Source organism: Saccopteryx bilineata, chromosome 2, assembly GCF_036850765.1.
Source record: "Saccopteryx bilineata isolate mSacBil1 chromosome 2, mSacBil1_pri_phased_curated, whole genome shotgun sequence".
Classification (NCBI taxonomy): Eukaryota; Metazoa; Chordata; class Mammalia; order Chiroptera; family Emballonuridae; genus Saccopteryx; species Saccopteryx bilineata.
In genome coordinates, this window is record NC_089491.1 from 98,121,338 (window position 1) to 98,142,989 (window position 21,652).

The 21,652-nt window shown below is 42.8% G+C and overlaps 1 protein-coding gene across 2 annotated transcripts in view; it reads right to left on the reverse strand.

Annotated features, from left to right (window-relative positions):
• Positions 1-2,574: 2,574 nt before the first annotated feature.
• Positions 2,575-21,652, reverse strand: part of FAM120A (family with sequence similarity 120 member A) — a 126,134-nt gene continuing 107,056 nt past the window's right edge. For both annotated transcript variants that reach the window (XM_066257437.1, XM_066257438.1), the window contains exons 13-18: positions 17,034-17,243; positions 14,839-15,022; positions 14,161-14,298; positions 12,031-12,172; positions 11,480-11,576; positions 2,575-4,460 (exon numbers count right to left, since the gene is read on the reverse strand). In XM_066257437.1, the coding sequence (XP_066113534.1) occupies positions 4,152-4,460; positions 11,480-11,576; positions 12,031-12,172; positions 14,161-14,298; positions 14,839-15,022; positions 17,034-17,243 (1,080 nt within the window). In that variant the 3' untranslated portion in view covers positions 2,575-4,151. The remainder of the gene's footprint in view (positions 4,461-11,479; positions 11,577-12,030; positions 12,173-14,160; positions 14,299-14,838; positions 15,023-17,033; positions 17,244-21,652) is intronic.

A 21,652-nucleotide genomic window follows, 5' to 3' on the forward strand; every position in this document is an offset into this window, starting at 1 on the left:
CATGCTTCTCACCTTCTCCCTGTCACTCTTTCTTAGCATTTAAACACACACACACACACACATCTATATCTTGCATAGAAAAGGGAAAAATAAAGAGCAAATATTAACAAGTGTCCTAGGATGGAAGAATTACCGGTGACGTCTTTTCCCTTTTGTTTACTTATATTTTAAAAAGTTACTACAATAAATATTACTTGTGAAATGAGAAAAAGAATCAGTAAAAGCTATTTTATTAAGGGAAGAAAAGAAAGGGTCAATGCCGAGTCAGAATTCCGTCCAAGCCCTGGTCCAGTCCTGGTGATGTGGGCAGTCCCTGTGCTTCCCGCCGGGTCTGCACCACGCGGGCTGCTCTCCAGGCGGTGGCCCTGCCCTGAGAGGGAGAGGGCCGCGCGGCTCGTGGCAGGGCGGCATGCAGGCCTCGGCAGCACGGTCCGCCACAGACGGCCTGCGGTGACACCGGACTGAAGGGGGACTGCACGGACGAGGTGGCCGTCCAGCTAGCTGAGGGTCTGTGGACGGAGCCGGGCCCCCCAACTGCCACAGCGGGGCTGTGGACATGGCGCAGTGTGAGCGCCGGGGTTTCAAACCCTCGTCCCTGAACGGTGGCGGGACCAGCACCGAAACCAACGGGTCAGGGAGAAGCGGCGGGAGCTACGGGTCCCCATCGATCCCAGCTGTCACCGCCACCCCGAAGCCGGGGCGGTGCAGCGGCTCGGGTCTTCTGTGGCAGGGTAGCAGGAACTAGGACTTGAGCAGTGACGGAGCAGGAAGGGCCCCACCCGCCCCTACCGTCCCGAAAACACTGTCGGACTGTCGTCTGGCTCTACTTTGGCCCCGGGGGTGCGAACGACGCCACCGCCTCAGCCAACCTAGCCTGAGCAGCAACCGGGGAGGAGGGTGAGGGGGGCGGTGCGCAGAAGGGGAGCAAGACCGCGGGACTCCAGGGAGAGTGCGCGCGCAACGCCAGCAGGGCGGAGGGAGCTTCACAGAGCCACCCCGCCCCGCCCCGCCCCGCCCCGCCCGCTCGCGCGCCGGCCACGCCCCGCCTTACGCAAGGCTCCGCACAGTCAGCGTACGGACCCGCCCCGCCCCGCCCTAGGCAAAGGCCCTGCAGCACCCTACGCAGGCCACGCCCATCTGACGCAGGTCCCCGTCCCTCGCAGGCCCCGCCCCACGTGGGACTACTTTTCAGCGCAGTGGGAGGAAGCAGGCGGCCTTGGCCGCTTCGCGTTGCATCCTTCTCCGACTGCCTAGCAGCCGGAGCCGAGGCAGGCGTCTCTGCTAGCTGGTCCTGCCAGGTTCTGTTCCGGCCTCGCGTTCCGCGCAGCAGGCGCCGAGCGCGTGCCCGTAGTCGGTGCAGAGGTGACGCCACAGCCACACTGCCAAGAGCGACCTACCAGAGGTTCGCTCAGGGCTAGCTCAGCAGGCCAGGCCGAGGGCACGGGACATCCTGGAAGTCCAGCTCTGCGGCTTTGAGTGTGGGCTCGAGCCGGCAGCACGGACTGGGTGCCGCCTCTGCCGCTTTCTAGCCGGGTCACCATAGATGAGGTTCAAAAGCGTCTTTACTGGTGATGACTGTCGTTTTGATAGGATTGCTTGCTCTAAGGATTCAATGAGCTAATACACCCACAATAGGGCTCCTAGGGTAGCATTTCCAATTTAGCACCATTATTGAAGTCATTAGGACATGAGAAATTGACAACTGAGGTGTCAGAAAACGGGAACCAGGAAAAACGTATTTCGTGCCTACTGTCACCCTGTCTTTGTGCCAGGCACTCAGCACTCACTGATGTAAAAACACATGGTGAAATGGGGGAGAAGACACAAATCTACCATGCACAATAACTCCAAATAATTTATGTAAATACTTAAGCATAACTCCCCACTCCCAGTGTGGGCCCTGCACTGACTCTTCCAAAGAAGAGAGAAAGGGGTGGGGGCAATCTTACAGCGAAGAAACCTGACCAACACAGCCAGATGACCAAGGTCACTCAAAGGTGGTAAGTAGTGTTAACTGTGTATATACCCTAACTGACCCATGAGAAAAACATCAGACCTATTCCAACTGAGGGACAATCAACAAAATACCTTATATATAAGCCCCTCCTCAAAACTGTCAAAAACAAGGACAGTCTGAGAAACAATCACAGACAAGAGCCTGAGGAGATGGGACAACTAAATGTAATGTAGTAGATCCCAGAACAAACAGGGATATTAGGTAAAAAAAAAAAAAAAAAAAACCAATTCCAAATAAAGCATGGATTTGGCTAATTCTAAAAAGGTGGTTTAATCAAGATAAAATGTATTTTCTTCCTTGGGATTTTTGGGAAAAATAACTATTTCTAAGCCTGCTTTATCAGAGAGAATGTCTGGCTTTTTTTGTAACTATGAAACTCAGACATCAGCATAATTTTCATATTAACCATGTAAGTTCCTTTAGAACTGGAAACCTGGAATTATTTGCAAAAGGACAAAATATTTCTAAATCTTGTGCAATTGACCAAGCTCTTCAGTAGCTGTTTCAATCTGAATTAAACCTTAGTAAATACAAGGAATTTAAAAGCCACACCATACTTTATACTAAAAGAATAAAGATTTTTATTAAGCATTGTAAGTTGCATTCAATAGCCTTCAATACACCACACCACAACCCATCTACAATCAGTCAAACCCAACAGCAGTTCATTCTTGCACAATCCATGAGTTAGGGTAAAACTCCCTTCAACTTACAGTAAGATCCTACTCAGGTCTTGCGGGCAGGGATTGGGGAATTACATCTCGTTTCTGATCACTAATGTGTGATGAAGAGCATCAGGAGAATTATATGAAAACGAATAAGAAGTGATTCTGATTTCAAAGTACATTGTTTGGAAACATTAACAAAAACATTAAAATGATATAAGTATACCTGCTTCTACTAAATTCTTAATGGGAAAGTTCTCAAGAACAAGCAATTTGTTTCCTGCTACAGAGGGGTTTTTTTTCTTAAAGATCAAAGGGATTTTTTTTTGTTTTTCACAGAATTTCATATTTTGCTAATATGAAGGCATAAAACAGCAACAAAGAACAATAATGCATACAGCAGTGAATACACCAGGGAAATGTTGATATTCGAAACAGCTAGATAATTTTTTGGGGGGGTTTAGAATAAATGCAACAGAGGTCAATAATCACAAAATTTTAAGGTTAGAGCAAGATCAGTCAATGACTAAACAGAGTTAACATCTTTTATAGGACTATTACTGATTATTAGCATTTTTGTTTTGCAAATGGGCACATACTGGTAAGAATGGAAGAAAGGACAATAACATGCATAATATTAACTACACACTTTAAAAATTATGAACCATGCAGAAGTTTAGCTCAAGTAGTAGCACTAATGGTCTACATTCGATTCAAAACCACATAGTTCATTGATCACAGATGCATGGTATTTAAGTCACAAAAAGTTTCAGAACACATTGTGTTGATTTTGAAAGGTCATTTGCATCTTCTATGATTTCAACTTTATCTTCATTTAACTTGCTTGTAAAGTATGTATGATGTACTGTATATTTAAAATCAGCAGAACGGCAATATTACTCTATAATTTGTTTTAATAGTTGCACTTTTTCTTTTAGCACAAAAGAACCACATCAACAGTGATGAAATTTAAGTAAGAAAGAAAAACTGTGGTTGTGCCTATTTCTTTCATAATCATAAAATCAAAGCCTTAAACAAAGCTTTCCTGTGAACAGTAATGCAAAATCAAAGATAAATGGCATACATATGGTGCCAAATGCTAAAAATGATATTTTAAGCTATATATACTTAAAGACTGCCAAAATTTGTTTTCTTTATAGTTCAAGAAACACAAGTATAGGCTTTTGTCATAACCAGTTTAAACTTTGTGTGTACTTCATTTTAAGGTGGGAGTCAAATGCTCTTCATTTTCTTTCTTTTTGTTTTATTGTAGCATTTTGACTACAACTGGTTAAAACTAAAAATGTGTTTTTTAAATCTCTGATATCAAAGAGGGATCCGAATTTCCAAAGTCCTCATTTTTCTCTTACGGAAAGGAAAAAATGTACATAACTGTAGGCTCTCTTTCTCTCCAGATATTCCTAAATCCTTACCCTTCCAGCATCCTTCACCCTCTATAAAAAATAAGTTTATTCTTCTTGCTTTAAGACAGCTGCCTCCAGAGCATCAGCTCCACGGCAAGCACTGTCTGTGCTTAGTGCATTTAAGTGAGGATTCGTATTGCACGTCTTAGAGTCATTGTTCAAGGCACTTTCTGAGTGGCTGGGGGCCCTGGTGTCGCCTGCACTCCCGTTCATCTGGGAAGCCGGCTTCTCAGCCACCGCTCCATTTTCAGCCAGGGACCCATCTGAAGACACAGCAGAGGACTTGGATTCCCCAGATCTTGACTTCAGTTCTTTGGCCACTTCTTCTGCTGAAGCAGCATAAGGAGGCTTGCCCTGTTTAAAATAAATTACAAGTGATAAGGCAGCTTGTGATAACTGTGGGAAGCAAGGGGGTGAGGGGGGGCTAACTGAAGGCTAATGACTTGCTGCAGATTCAGAACAGAATACACTGCATGTACTCTCTACTCCATACAGTTTATTACATACTCCAACACTCTATAAGTCCGTATACACTCTCTATACTTTCTATTATATACTCTATATACATTCTCCATACTCAACCATACCTTGTCTTTGCTTTTGTTGCTTCTGATTGATCTTCATCTGGCAGAAGTTTCTTCTGTCTCAACAGTTTCTTCCCCATGTCCCCATCCCTCAACTTCCCTGTACATAATGCCCTGATGATAAGAGAGATCCCCAAAGAGCCCTATCTAATCCTTTTGTATAGCATCAAGTCATCTGAAAAAACAAAGACCCTTCAATAAGTCTACTCTGAAATTTCAGACTATGCTCGTCCCCCAGGTGACCACCAACTGGCACATCTGCCCGTATCAGGTAGCAGGACACCCATTTCTACTGAGAAATGAAGAAATAAAGAGATCACTGCCAGACAACCTCAACAAGAAGCAAGTCCACACTGATAATCGCTACATGTTTGTGACTTATCTCTTCTGAATGGGTCTCACCCTCCTCCTAACAGATTTAAAAACAACTCTCTGGAAAAAATAAATGCTGAGACTGATTCAGCACATTTCGTTAAATACAAGACCTCCCTGTAAGGAACTGTGAAGACAGACTTGAGATCTTTCAGTTGCTTACATTTTAGACCATGGGTTTCTCAACCTGGATCATGACATTTTGGACCTCAGTTCTGTCATGGGCCGTCTGGTGCACTGTAGGGTGGTTAGAAGCATTATTGGCCTCTGCTCATAGAAGCCAACAGCATTTGTAGCCCAAACTGTGAAAATCAACTGGCCCCACCAGGATGGCAACAACAGAAACCAGAAACACAGACAGGTCAGAAACTCTCGGGAGACAAGCTGCCCTTCATTGTCTGTCCTTCTCAAGATGCAAGAAGACTAATGTCACCTAAAAATGAGCACCAGAAAGTACTAAGGTGGAACCACACATGACATCATTATAGGAAAGTAAGGGATGGAACAAACATGCTTATGGACAATGAAATATGTATGTCAGAATGGCATGTCCATAAACGGCCAAGACTGCTTCCTCTGATCTCAAAATGGGCTGTGACAGGACAGGACGTGCACAGATCAAACCAAGAAAAGCTAGGAAGTGAAATGAAAATCTTAGGGAATAATTCAAAATTAAAAGTAAAGATTATTCCAAAAATGAAGACTAAACTCTTAGAAGAAACACACCAAACAAACAAACACTATAATATCTGAAGTAAAAAGAAAAAAAATTTGAATCAAAAAGAAACGAGAATAGGAAAATGCAAATAAATACTACATTTGATACTACTTCATACCTACTGGGACAGCTAAACTCAAAGACAAATAACAAAAAGTGTTGGTGAGACTGTGGAGGAATCTGAACCCTTGGACACTGCTGGTAGGAATGGAAAAGGGTGCATTCACCTTGGAAAAACAGTTTGGTGGTTCCTCAATTAGTTAAACTGAATTACCACTCAAGAATTCACTCTTACCTATATACCCAAGAAAAACTGAAAACCTGTGTCCACACAAAAACTTGTACATAACAACTATAGTTAACAATACTCTATAGTACAAGGTGGGGCAAAGTAGGTTTATAGTTGTGAGTACTTGAAACAGTTTATTCTTGTATTATTTATTAATTTTGTTATTTTCTGAACAAGTGTAAACCTATTTTTTCCCCACACTGTGTGTGTGTGTGTGTGTGTGTGTATATATATATACATGAAGGCTGCTGAGAGTAGCTCTTAAAAGTTCTCATCAAAAAAAGAAAACCTTTTCTTTTATGTAAGATGATGGATTTTAACTAGACTTCATATGGTAATCAATTTGTACTATATACAAATATTGGATCGTTATGTTGTATACGTGACATTAATATATGTTGATTATGTCTCAATTAAATGGAGTGTGTGGCCTGATCAGGCGGTGGCACAGTGGATAGAGCGTCAGACTGGGATGCGGAGGACCCAGGTTTGAGAACCCAAGGTCGCCAGCTTGAGCGCAGGCTCATCTGGTTTGAGCAAAGCTCACCAGCTTGGTCGCTGGCTTGAGCAAGGGGTTACTTGGTCTGCTGAAGGCCCATAGTCAAGGCACATATGAGAAAGCAATCAATGAACTAAGGTGTCGCAACAAAAAACTAATGATTGATGCTTCTCATCTTCGTTCCTGTCTGTCTGTCCCTATCTATCCCTCTCTCTGTCTCTATAAAAACAAAACAAACAAAAAACCCAACTGGGGGTGTGTGACCAAAATTGTACATATACCGTGTGTCCTTAAAGTCATGATGCACTTTTGACCCATCACAGGAAAGCAACAAAAGACGATAGAAATGTGAAATCTGCACCAAATAAAAGGAAAACCCTCACAGTTTCTGTAGGATGATGTGGCAGCATGTGCGCATGTGCAGATGATGACGTAACACCGTGTATACAGCGGAGCAGCCCACGGCCATGCCAGTCGAGATGTGGACAGTACAGAGGAAAGTTCAGTGTGTTCTGTGGCTCACTAAACTCGAATCCGTGACCAAAGTGCAAGGTGAATATCGGCACGTTTATAACGAAGCGCCACCACATAGGAATAACATTACTCGGTGGGATAAGCAGTTGAAGGAAACCAGCAGTTTGGTGGAGAAACCCCATTCTGGTAGGCCATCAGTCAGTGACGAGTCTGTCGAGGCTATACGGGATAGCTACCTAAGGAGCCCTAAAAAATCTGTGCGTGATCCCACATCGAACTGCACTGAATAGCTATGAAACTGGGAGAGTTTTCCTTTTATTTGGTACAGATTTCACATTTCTATTGTCTTTTGTTGCTTTCCTGTGACCGGTCAAAAGTGCACCATGACTTGCCTGACCTGTGGTGGCTCAGTGGATAAAGTGTCAACCTGGAAACACTGAGGTTGCCGGTTCAAATCCCTGGCTTGCCTGGTCAAGGCACATATGGGAGTTGATGCTTCCTGCTCCTCCCCCTCTTCTCTCTCTCTCCCTCTCTCCCCCCCCTCCTCTCTAAAATTAATAAATAAAAAAAAAAATTTTTAAAAGTGCACCATAACTTTACGGACACACTGTATATGTTTACAGCAGCACTATTTATAATGGGCCAAAAATAAAAACAACCTAAATGTTAGTCAACTAATGAATGGATTAACAAAGCATGGTCCATCCACACAACAAAAAACATTACTCAAAAATGAAAAGGAATGAAGTGCAAGTACAAGCCACACATGAATTTACATGAATGGAACAGAGGCCAAGGCCACTGAGGAATGAAGCAGACACATGGCTGTAAGGAGCTGCTCGTGAGGAAGTGGTTTCTTCCTGGGGTGATGAATGTTCTCCAATTAGTGGTAACTACTGTATGACCTTGAGAATTGTATACTTTTGACAGCTGAATTTTATAGTATGTGACTTATATCTCTCAAAAAAAAAAAAAAGAAAAAGGAAAAGGAAAAGGAAAAAAGAAAATGGAATCCAAAGTATGACAAACACTGCAAACAGACCTAAAAGGACTAGGACAACAGGAGTCCCGGAAATTTAAAACAAGCAAAGAAAAAGAACAGAGATAGAAAACTAGTAATTCAAGAAAACTTCTTGATGCAAAACAGGATTTGAAATTGTGTTTGAAAGAGCATGTCCTGTCCCAAGTGCACTGACCCAGAGCAACCAGCAGCAGGGCGCATCGCTAAACTTTGATAGAAGGACAAAAAATAATTTGGGCATTTCAGTCAAAAGAACAAATGACTTCACAGGGAATGATGATTAGGGTGTTACCAGTCTTTGCCAGAAAAGCTTTATGACAGAAGACAATGACATCACAGATGTAAGATGTTTGGGGATGTGAGTCAACATTTTCAAGTACAGACATACCTTGCTTTATTGCTATTCACTTCATTGTACTTCACAGATGTTACATTTTTACAAACTGAAGGCAAGACCCTCCACCAACAAAATGATTACCACTCCCTTTATTGCAATGGTCTGGAAACACACCCACGGTGGCCCTGCAGACACAGGCTGGTGGGGCCTGGGTGTGGAGCTGTACGGAACCTGGACAGATGAGGCTAAAGGAAGAGTGAAGTAAATGGGTCGCTGCTGTATGCTCAAACAATGCAGACAGTAACAGCACAGCTAGCTTTTCAAAAATACAAGAATGGGGCAGGGGGGACATAAGCAACACTTTCCCTGCCCTCAGTGATAAGAGCTGGTGGTGGCAGCACTAACTGCTCTGAGCTGCCTGTGTGTGCAGTATGGGATGAAATCAGTAACATGTGGGAGGCATTCTAAGTTAATCATCCCCTGGGTTCTAAATTTTGACTGAGTCAATATAAGCTGTTGAGGTTTCTCATTAAGAAGAAAAAAGTGGCCCTGGCTGGTTGGCTCAGTGGTAGAGCGTCAGCCTGGCGTGCAGGAGTCCCGGGTTTGATTCCCGGCCAGGGTACACAGGAGAAGCGCCCATCTGCTTCTCCACCCCTCCCCCTCTCCTTCCTCTCTGTCTCTTTCTTCCCCTCCTGCAGCCAAGGCTCCATTGGAGCAAAGTTGGCCCGGGCGCTGAGGATGGCTCTGTAGCCTCTGCCTCAGGCGCTAGAATGGCTCTGGTTGCAACAGAGCAACACCCCAGATGGGTAGAGCATTGCCCCCTGGTTGGCATGCCGGGTGGATCCTGGTTGGGTGTATGCGGGAGTCTGTGTGACTGCCTCCCCATTTTCAGCTTCAAAAACCCAAAAAAAGAAAAGAAAAAAGCAGCAGCACACATGTACACATGTGTGCACACAGTGTATATGATGTGCCTATGTGTACCTTCCCATCTAGCTCTGTCCACAGAAAAAGTCATGACTTGCTATAAAAGAAAGGACTTCCAGACAAAACAGTGAAGAGGTCAAGTGGGAAGTGCTATAGTCCTCAGTTTGAACTGAAATATGAATTCCACGTTTCCATGAATAGAATTCATGCGGGTTCTATCTTAAAAATATATACTGTATAGTAAAAGTATCGATGTGTGTGTGCATGCGTACGTGTATGAAGAAACAGAGCTGTGTCTGTGCACACACAGCACCAGGAACGGTGACCGGCTCTTTGGCAGTCTGAGTGCACTGATGCCTATACTATGGTCTTGAAAAGCTTCTTCCCATTGAAGAAACCAAGAAACTAAGAGAAGTAGCTGTTGCAGGTCTGTTAGGCTGGGTGACACCCTGGAGAGGAAGCTACTATGGACCTGAGGTCAAAGAAAAAGGGCCCAGTGGCCTGGGATGGGCAAGGTGACCACATGCAGACCTTGCCTTTCCTGTAAGGGTTGTAATACTTGGGCACAAAACAGAAGGCAACGGGAAGCATCTATTTATAAAACCATACCAATAAACAAAAAGAAATGATGGGTTAAGAACATCTTCGTTCTTCAATCCTTAGTGAATGAATGAGTCTAGTCATTGATGCACCAACGAGTCCAACACATAAAACAGACAAGCAGAAACGAAAGCACGCAGCTGCACTCGTCTCACCAAAGGGAACAGCACCATGAGTGTGCATGGAGCAGAATGCAGAAGTCTGTCACAAAATGCCTGGATTGGCAGTTAACAGATAAACTAAAAGAAAATGAACAAAACTCGACCACATCTAGGGACCACACATCAATGAAAAAAACACAGAAAGACAAGTTGAGATAACTGAGAACAGTAGAAATTCTGGCTTGTGGTTATCTTGGGAGGAGAGAAGAGTGAGGCACTGGGATGAGGAGCGAGAGGTTCCTGGTATAGCTGGGGATGTTTCCATCACATAGTGATGGTACATGGGGATCTGCCCTATAACTAATTAGGCTACACATTTGTTTTGTGTGGTTTTTGACATATATATTTTATACTAAAGTGTTTAAGCAACATGGGGACATAGTTCCTTACCTGCTCAGGAAAGACCCTGTTAGCCACTAAGGATGACAATGACAAGCCACTTTTACACGAAGGGCTCTAGGCTGTAACTACTAGAAGGTGTGTCTTCCTCTACTAAACCTGTCAAGAGGCTGAGTACCTTTGGCTCAAAATGCATCTTTGTGAAGGTGAAGGAAGGTCAATATGGGGCTGGGGCACACTGAGCTAAGCCCCCACCCTTGCTGGATACTGTGCTGCAAAGAGGGGCTGCCAGTGCCCTACGTTCAGGGAAGGGACTGCCTCACTACTGGACTTGTTTGATGCGTTAAATTAAAACAAGTTACCAAGATGCTAAGGTCAACTGGTACAAGCAGTTTTACTGTCTTGGCCAATTAAGTTTCTAAATATGTGTTATTAATCTGAGTCACAAGAGTGCACTCCTCTTAATGTTTACATGAATAGCACTGGACTAAACTGCACACTTTGATTAAATTTCATAAGTTAAGAAGTGAGACAACATACTACAGTATTAGGGCTGACTGGTATTTTAAAAAGATCATTCTCAAGAGGAAATTCACCAGGATCCAGATCCTATAATGGTATATCCAAAGCAGAAGAAAGTTCCAGTTCTTCTCTGGACAGACACACGACTTGTTTCCTCCTGGGCTGATCCTTTCAGGGAGAAGTTACTCAAGATGGTCCAAGAGAAGAAGAAACAGACATACTGTCCAGCACTAAAAGCCTCAATTTTCTTTTTAAATCCTGAATGCTATTTACCTATTTCCTAATGTAAACACCATTAAAAGCCCTAGATTATTCTCAGTCAATTCCTACCAGCAGCTGTGAATGTTGAGTACAAACCTTATGAAAATGATTTGAGCTGGACTTAGAATTAGTGAACACTATATGCCACCAGCAAGTGAGATGTTCCACAGAAACATCCCCAAAGCCTCTGTCTGGACACCACACTCAAACACTGACTTGGAAGACAAGCCACCAGGGGGTGAATCAGCAGCAGCCTCATACTGTGTTATTACCTGAATCGCACCCTGGTTTTTGTAACCTCTGCCGTAGTACCTCCCACCTCTTCCAAACGTTCTGATCACCGGGGTGGAAATAACTCCTCTTGGACGCCTGAATGAATAAAAAAGAACAACAGCAGAAATATTTGAATCTGTTATGAAGAGCATTGAAAGTAATATCAAATGGATTTAAAGGCGTCTAATCTTATGCTATAGGAAGCAGAGTTTATTAAATCATGGACATGCCGAAGACTGATTCCAAGGAATCAAACTCACTTTCTTGTTCCATATCTTGTGCATGCAATTTAAAAAATAATACACTCCAAAAATGCTACCCCTTTAAACATTAAAAAAATGGTTAACTAAATAATGTGCAGATAGTAATTTAATGGTTTCAATAATTACATAATGATGTATATATTTAATGTGATCCTATGTAACCACTAAGAATATTATAGAGTGTATTTAATAATATAAAAGTGTTTCTAGTACACTCATAACTGAAAAAAAGCAAGTAAGAAACTGTTTTTACTTATCTAAATACATTTTCATTCTTCAGCACTCACCCTCTTGCTGGACCTCCAACAGAAACGACCTGTAGTGGGAAAGGCCCACGGCCCCCACGGCCCCGTCTGCTCCCAGCCCAGTGGCCAACGACAGTGCCAGCTATTTCTAGCTTCCCTCCCTGAGAAGGTATAGGTTGGATTCCTACATGAAAAATGGACCCAAAAATAAATAAATAAATAAATAAATAAATAAATAAATAAATCTTTACAATCTTAGGATTAAGCATGGCAAAAAGAAGCAGGCAAGCATTTTTTTTTCAACTGTAGTTTATATTTCATATAAAGCCCTTTCTCTTGCTTTGTGAAGACTTCTTGTTTATTATGTGGAGTATCAGTATGCACACTGTTTGATTTTAATGGTTTTAACTGTTGTTAAAAATACACCTAAAAGTAAGGCAAATGTGTTGGCTACGCCAAGAAGCCATGACAACTGAAATAGGTTATAGCTACAAAGTGCGCAAGAGAGAAACGCATTCCAACAATGCTGTCCTTGGTGTGGGCAGCCCAGCTTCTGATATTGTCCTCTCTACCTTAACCAAACATCCTGAAATTGACAGTGAACGGAGCCTGCTGTTTCTCATTGTGTTGTTATATAAGAATTCCCTTACGCTAGGTCACAAATCCACTGTATGCACTAACTTCTATGATTCAGGTTGCCTGCGTATTCTAAGGGTTTTCTGACTTACTTAAGAAAATTCTCACATAACGATCTGTTAGCAAAATTTCTAATAAAAACAAAAGAGAACCTCAAGCATCTTATTTCCTAGATGATGGAATGGACTGTAATTGCTGTCCAACAACATCTATTACCAGCCTTCCCTTTTCTAGGAGCCACATTACAAATAAACAAACATGAAATAAGTATTAATATCTATTTTATTTAACTCAATATACCCAAAATAATGTTATTTCAACATGTACTCAATATAAAAAACTACCGATGAGACATTTTGCTTTTTCCCTCCAGTATTAAGTCTTTAAAGTCAAAGTGTTTAGGACACAGCTCAAGTTCAAGTGCTTGAGAGCCGCATGTCCCCAGTGGGTCCTACACTAGACAGTGCAGATCTGAGCCCCAGACATAGTTTGGGGTAAGTTAGGAAGCAGGTTCCTCATCATTTCACCTTGAAATCCACCCCCACATTTTATCCCAACTGCAGGCCAGCATGAGTTTCTAGGCCAGGGCTGCAAGAAGCTAAAGCCAGTCACGAAGCAGAGAGCACACCTCACTGTGTGGGTGCCACATGACATAGGAACAGGAAGTAAAAGCACCCAAGAGCTGGGAAAATCCAGGGGAGGCAGGAAAAGGGCATGCGAGTCCAGTGGGGAGGGACAAACACTCCTGCAGCCACAGAGGGGCTGCATTCATCTGAGAATCATCTGCTACACAAGATTTCTCTCACAAGCCTCTTAAGCACCCAAGTAACTGAGCTGGAAAAACATTCTTACTTAAGAGAGAAAGGCCTACATATCCCCAAAGTTACTTAAAAAATGTATTTGAATAACCCTGTAATACAAATACAGACTTGATGGCCAGATGGTCAGGCTTCAATCTGCAGTCCCAAAATGTAGGATTTGTGACAAAGCCACAAGTTACAGACTTCAAATTATAGCAAAATCACAAGAAATTATTTCAAAACTAAATGTTAAGACTTTTTTCTCCCTTGAAAGCCTAACAGAAACGAGAAGAGGAACAATGGAATTTAAAATAAACTGATTTATATATCTAATATCAGATGTTTCTTTTAAAATATTTTGAACTATGGTAAGTTTTTGTGTCAGAAATTCTACTGTGGCCTTAGAATCTTCTACACATACATAATCCTCTTTACCAAGGGGCTGTTGGGCAGCTGGTCCTGTCACAGGAAGTGATGGCTAGGGGCCGATGCACAGAAAGGCTGAGTATGGACACTGACAGCCCAGAAGGGAAAGCAGAGCTGGGCCACAGCAAACTGAAGAGACCTGGGGCAGACAGGGACTGGGAGGAGCAGGAACAAGTGCCGGGGGAGGGGGGAGCCAAGGGAGGGGGCTCATGGAAAGGATGTGCTACTGGAATCAAGACAGAAGAGAAGCCAGAGGAGCAGGGAAGCTGCCAGCGGGCAGAAGCTCTAGGAGAAGGCATGGTATAATTACCGCCCTGCGACTTGCTAGTCCTGCTGCCGTCACTGCCTGAGAAGGCTCCACAGTGTCCTGCTGCCGTCGCCATGCGGAAGGCACGGTAAGCGCCTGTTGCTACAGTTTCCCCATAGGGGCCTCCAAAGCCACAGACTCCTATGGGACCCAGGTGAAAAGAAATGGAAGAAGACATGAGGGATGGGCTCAGGGGAGACCCTGGTGGGCTTTCAAACAGAGTGACCCCATTTCCTCCAGATTTTGTTCTGACCCGTTGCCTGCTAGGGATGGGTCTCCAAGCCCCTCCTATCAACACCAGAACACTGAAATGGCACCTCCACCAATGCTGAAAGCCTCTTGCAACTGGGCACTATCATGTGGCCCGGTCAGTGGTCGGGAGGTGGCCTGCTTCAGTAGAGTAGGGCTCCACAGATGTCACATGAGAGAGAATCTTAAGTCATAAGCGTAAGCAGTTTTCAGCGATACTGATTTTAAATCTCGTCTCTGCAACAGCTTTTGGAGCTCCCTTCCTTCCTTTTCCAGAATCTCTTCTAGGATCCATCTGCTCCTCTCATAACTAAGCCTGACAGTTCATTACAAAGCCTCAACAGGGCAAGATATGGCCCACCAAGACCTGCAATCTGTGCGCCTCGGCCTTCCCACACCAGAAGGCCCTGTCTGCGGTGGCGGCACACTCACCTGCAAGGCCCCGCCCTCGGCCTTGCGCTGGGGGCACGGGCCCGAAGTGCCGCGGGTACACAGAGGCAGGGTAGAACGGCAGCGCCGAGGGCGGCGGGAAGGGGAGCGGGAGGCTCTGCCGGGAGAAGTTCAGCCCTTCCAGGATGCTCTGCCGCATCTTTTCTACCTTGGCAGCTTGCTCAGCCTGCAAGTCAAGCACCAGTACGTGAAACATGACTCACAAGGTTTCAGTTGAAGTGGAACAAACAGGAAAGAAACGACACAGGTTGCTGTGCCATGCATAGTTATTTAACCATAAAAACTCAAAGTCCGCTTAGCAGCACTTGTTTGCAGAATGCAAACATGACTGAACGAATAAAAATGCAAAAAAAAAAATTAAGATACCTCACCTCTTAATCTCATAAACAAACATGAATTTCTACTGCCTGAGCATATCTTCAGGTGGGATCCATTTATTCTAAAAACTATGGCTGAAACTGAGAGTTTGGTTCTCAAAGTCAAGACAGATCTTACTCAGTCTTTCTTCCTTCCACTCATGCACCCCAGGGTAGATGATGCTAGTTCACATCTTTAAAATTTACTTTCCTATCAATTTAGTATTAGGTCAGGTATTCATGGCACTTTACAGAGAGATAACTAGGCAGAGTGGAAGACTCTTTCTAAGGGGACCCTGGCGCTCTCTCTTCAGGACAGGACCGACCTGTGAGGCTGCCCATGAATGAAGTGACTATTCGGTCATTTCATGAAAAACAACATAACCTGCACAAATGAAGATAATACAACCTGTGTGTGTCAAATGCCACCACACTCAGGGCCAGCAGTGCTATAACTCAGCCTGAAAAAAGCCCATCTAACATCCAAAACATTCAACCAGAGTGTCTTATGAACAACCAATCCTCAGCCAGAGAATCTGTAAATCTGTTTACTCTGTAATAAATCAGTCCTTAGAGATCGCATGTTTTGTAGTCTAAGATTTAAAGGCTTGAAGCCAATTTGAGCTTCTTTTAGGCAATGGGACAAAATAACCTGATAATCTATTGCACTTTATTTTTAAACCAGGATTTTAAAAAAGCAGTCAATCCTCACTTCTCATGAGCTCCACACCCGTGGAATTCACCTACATGCTAAAATATTTTTGTAACCCCAAAACCAATACTGTATTTTTCTCATGGTCATTCGCAGACTGGCACAAAGCAGGAGACACTTTGAGGTGCCAGTTGAGGTTGAAGCTTTTATACCAGGGGTTGGGAACCTATGGCTCTCGAGCCAGATGTGGCTCTTTTGATGGCTGCATCTGGCTCACAGACAAATCTTTAATAAAAATATAAAACATTCTCAAAATATATATATATATATAAAAAACATTCTCATGTATTACAATCCATTCATTTCCTACCGCTCATGTTCATGGTTGCAGGTGGCTAGAGCCAATCACAGCTGTCCTCAGGGACAACACCAAATTTTTATTGGATAATGCTTAACATACATGGGTCGTTGTATAGCTCTCACGGAATTACATTTTAAAATAAATGGCGTTCATGGCTCTCTCAGCCAAAAAGGTTCCCGACCCATTTTGTACTGTAAAAAGTGTCCTGTTTACTATCTACTTAGTGCCATTTTTTTAAATTTTTATGGATGACTCTGCTGTTTGACATGGCCCCAACTGCAGTGCTGAGTGCCTTCTGTGTTCCTCAGTGCCAGGCTGTGAGATGCCTTACGGAGAAAATGTGTGTTCAGGCTGAATTACAGTGATGCTGGCCCTGAGTTCAGTGTGAGCAAATCAACAATATATATTCATTAATAGCTCTTTAAATACACATACACAAGGTTATGTGTTGCTCTGGTGACAACGATGTCGTGACCAGAGGATGCAGGAACCTAACCCTGTATTTCCCCTAAGAAGCGAGATTCAATATCTGCTAATTCAATGTCCAAGGCAGATTCATAGAACATGATTATGGTGATTAATGAGAATCAAGTGTATTGTGTGGCCAGAGCTCAGCTCAAGTGGGCAATGAACTGACACTGACTTACACATGGGACTGGGCCCAATCTAAGACTGAATCCTGTCCCATGGGGTCATTGTAAACTTGGTATGAAAGATAACCAGTTAGCCAGTGAGCGGTATTTCCCCCTGGTTAAAAGCGGCCAGCCTCTCCTCCCTGTCTCCACCAGACAGTGTTCCTGAAACTGACCTGACCATCACAGAGGTCGATGAGTGGGGTCTTTTCCCGGCTTGCTTTGAGTAGCTTGGACTGGAAGAGCTTCCCATCAAAATACATCCAAGGACAGCAGTGTTCCCAGGGCACGGGCTGGCCACAAGCGTCGTTTGCAAACAGGGCCATGTCCACGCCACTCATGAAGAGAGCTGATAGCTGAATGCCTCGAGGGTCGAGGTTCTCAATCTTTAAATGGAAAAGAGTGACTTCTATGGAGTAAGAGTATGCATTACCAAGTTCTCACAATGTCTGACTACAACTCTCATGGTTAACCAGGACACCCCAACCAGACACCCTAAGCAGACCTGTTAATCAACACCATACAATGACCTAGCACTGACCTGTTCAACACAAAGACCTTTTATGTTATTTAACAAATTTAAATTTAAAAGAATGTTTTATAAACATACTGAAATATTTGTTTGGAATTTGTAACGCATTATACAAGTATAAAGTAATACTATATGTAAGGCTGACACATGATAAAGTAACAAATTATTAATAGTCTCCTTAGCAGTTAAGAAGCCCACGATTCATTAATGAAATTTTACACTACAGATTCTATACACTGGTAGCATATTAACAGAAAGATTGTAAAAAGGAACATTCTAATAAGATTATGCATTTTTCAAATAGTTACACTAAAAAATTACTTGGTATTTCATCATAAAACTTGTACTTTGTTTACATTATTTATATGTTAATGTTTTAGATAGCAACTTATTAATGAGACTGTCAAAATGTTTTAGGAGAAATGGATAGCTTATAAATGAAAGAACACAACAACAAAAACATTGTATCTGAACCATGCAGACTATCAGAGTCTAGAGACTGTCTCCTCAGCCCTCTCACTCGGCCATTAGTGCTGGGAGCCCCCCTGAGCACACAGCTCTCTCTCTCCTAGCATCTGATGCACAGGGCGAGAAACACTGACAAATACAGTCAACTCTTGAATATCTGTCTGCCAAGGACCTAGTTTGTGGATTATCCGGGACTGAATTTTAGCTGTCCTGGTTTCTGTCTTCCCACCTGGCATCTTTTTTTCTAAAGTGATGGGGTCTCAAAGGATATTATCTTTATGGGAATCAACCTAAGCAATACCTAATTGTGGTAGGTAAAATGGCTTTTCATTAAAGAGAATAAAAGGTCATTCTTATGCCAAATATTGATGAATTTATTATCTGCTATTTTGTGCTGTCAGTCCCATTATCAGCTAACACTGTGTTTTCCAACTTTCTTTTTTTTAACATTGTCAATGCAATTCCACACTTCCTAGACCTGGAGAAGTCTGTCCACCCCGCTGGCGCACCTTGCTGCTCCTGCTTCTCCCATGCAACATTGGAAAGGGGAACTGAACATGTTCAGTTGAAGGAAGGTGGGTTAGGGTGATGGAATTAGATGCATCTTTATATTTATGAGCAGAAAGTGGAGAAAGAGAGACAGACAGAAGGAAACTGGCTGAGAGTCTGAAGGCAGGAAGAGGGTGTCTTCTCCCTGAAAGTGGACACTGTGGGAATGTGGCACTGCAGCCTGGCCTCTAGCTGCTCTATCACTGCTAGACATGCCTCCAGCCAGGTCAGGACCAAGGGAGAGACCTGATGGTGCCGGTGCTGCTCTGAAGGCATGTGCTCGCTACCCAAAGCTGCGACAGGTGCCAGCAGCAGCCTTCTGTGGAAGCAGCATGCTGCTCTCATTTCTTAAGTAACTTGTGATGTTGGTCATACTGACAACAAACCCTTATTTGACTAATAAAGCTCAAAACCACTCTGGGAAGATGGCTGTGTGAGTACCAAGGTTAAGAAAGCAGAGCCGTGCATGGAGCACACAGCACCCTGGTTACAAAGAGTGGTCTCCTGTGAGTTGATGAGAGGAACGGAGAAGCCCAGGCTATCTACTCACACGCTACTTATTTTAAATAGCCTCACCATTCATTGAGAAACTGTTTTTATGGGTTTAAAAAATAATTTTCAGGTCACTTAGTTTCAGTAATGACAACTACCATTGATTTAACAGAAAAATTCTTAAATTGTCTAAATAATGGGAATAAAAATCTCAACTGCTGTGTAGATATTGCCTAATATGACAATTTTATATAACACAGCAGTATATATTTCTGTCCCTAAATGTTAATTATACAAAGAATAATGTCTAATATTTATGGGAAACAATAAATAAATATGTATCAGACCCTAGTCTAAGTATTTTTATAGGTCTTGTCTCATTGACATCTCAACAACTGTGTGATAATACAGTACTGTTCTTAGCACTCCATTTAATAGATAAGAAACTGAGTCAGAGAGAGTTCAAGGTTACGATACTGGTAACTGGTAGCACCAGAATCTAAACCCTTGACCATAGAAACGGCCAAAATATTTACACTCCAACCTCATTCTCTTATACCAAGTAGAATAAGATATTCAACATTATCCGAAGTTCCTTAACTAGAGAAATGTCAACAAAATTTTCTAACTTTATAGGAAATGCAAGTATGGAATTTCACCTCTGCCCAATTAGCTCAAGAACCAAATTCCAGTGCAGTGACTTTGTATGACTTCTATTTACTGGGCAGCACTCTCTTACTGTGACCTGTCCTGTTCATTTGCATGCACAGTAAATCCTACAGGTGCCACAGACATGCTGCAGCCCCCAGCACTGTCGTTACAGCCCTTCATTTCCATCTTTATATTCTGTACTTGGCATGTGGAACTGTTAGAAGAATGTAAGACAATCACAGAGATGTCAAGAGCAAGGAGACAGAGACGTGACAAAACACACTGAACAAAGGGCCCTCTCCTCCTCCACCCACCCCCCTGCACACACAGCGGCCGTGCTATCCCATCCCTAGTGACCATGCTCACCCTGGTGACCTAGAAGCACCCAAAACACCAGAGAAAAGGGAGGGTATCAGTCACACCCCATATCCCTTAATGACCCATGCAGATTATTCAATTGTTTATGGTTGCAGCAGGTGGACAGAGCACAGATCAGATGAAACTCTTATATCTCCCCATCAAGTTCCCACCAGAAAAGCCAACCAGAGGCCAAACTATCAAAATTAGGTCTTTTCTTTCTCTTTTCCTCTTTATTCCCAAAGCACAGAGAAGTGGGAGAAGAAAAACAGGGTCTGGGCAATCCACAAACCGGATAACGGCCCCTAAAACACCACCAAATATCAAGAGTTGACTATATCCTACACAGTGAAATGGGTTTTTTTTTTATATGAAAGCATCATCGATTTTGATATATCAGAACAACTTTTCATGGTTAAATGAAAAAACAATTTTAAAATTTACTTTTCTATTACTGAATTTTGGGACCCTCCCTCAGCTCTACATAGGAATTTTGTAGCACTTTAACAATGATTATTCCTATCAGTTCTCAATCTGATAGCTGAGAGGATGTTCAATCTTAAAACACCAACTACCTCTCCCTCCCCCAAGAAAAGCTGTTACTTTTATCTTCTGGTTCTTAGAATCTACGCTGCTCATGAACAGGGCACCAGCTTGCGGGCTGCCCTTGGTGAAGGGAACACAGACTTCCAGACCAGAAGAGTCAAAGGGACGGGGTGGGCCTGAAGCACCTGCACTTTCTAACACAGCTCTAGCAATGCCTAGCTTTAGATGAAGAATCAGGAGAAAACCATGAAAGCACTAAGACTTTAAAAGAACCAAAATGAAAGCTTAGAGTGTGACTGTCTTTCAAAAGCTATTATATCCTATGTGTTGATCCAAAAATGAAAAGGATATGGGAGAAAAGATGAACTTGGAGTAAAAGCAACTTGATGGTGAATAAGGCTTGGTGGGCATACCTGATACCTGGCGGTCTGATTTTCAGAACTGGGATGTCAATACTGATGTAATAATCTAAATAAGAGAAACAGGAAGTAGAGGTAGAGGGATGGCACCACACTCTAGTAAAAGTATCACAACACCCCTGAGCACAGTCTGGTGATGAAGACAGTGGCGACGGCACCACACTCTAGGACACGGGAGGTAGAGCCTTTGCTTAATACCAGCCTCTCAGGGGACACCCGGCCAAATATTCTAGAATAAAAACTTAAATTCAAAACCATTAAAAATAATACTTTCTGTCTAACAAACAGAAAAGCTTAATCTACAAAGTAAAGAATACAATTTGAGGTAGATTCTCCTACGGTATTTTTTTTTTTTTGGTCTTATTTAATTAGCTTCTTTCAAAGTCATCAGAAGCCTAAGGTGACCACAAATGACATGGGCTCCCCACAGTCTAGGGTCACTCAACACCAAATTACTAAATTTAATTCAATAGTTTAGGGGAAACGAGAAATTTACTGAGCCCAAGCTGCAGAATACTAAAAATCTATACAGTGAGCCTACAAATCCTCTGTCGGGAAAGAACGCCTTCGTAAAGAACAGCAAAAAGATCTAAAAGTGAAGGCAATTTTGTCAAAAGAGATTATTACTTCATTACAAATTAAATTCTGTGCAATAAATAAATAAATAAATAACCAACCAACGGCAAAGAAAAAACCAAAACCCTACGCATTAAAAAGAAAAAGGCATTCACTAATTTAGATAAGTCTGAAAAGTCTTGAACTTTCTAAAATTTAGTGTAGA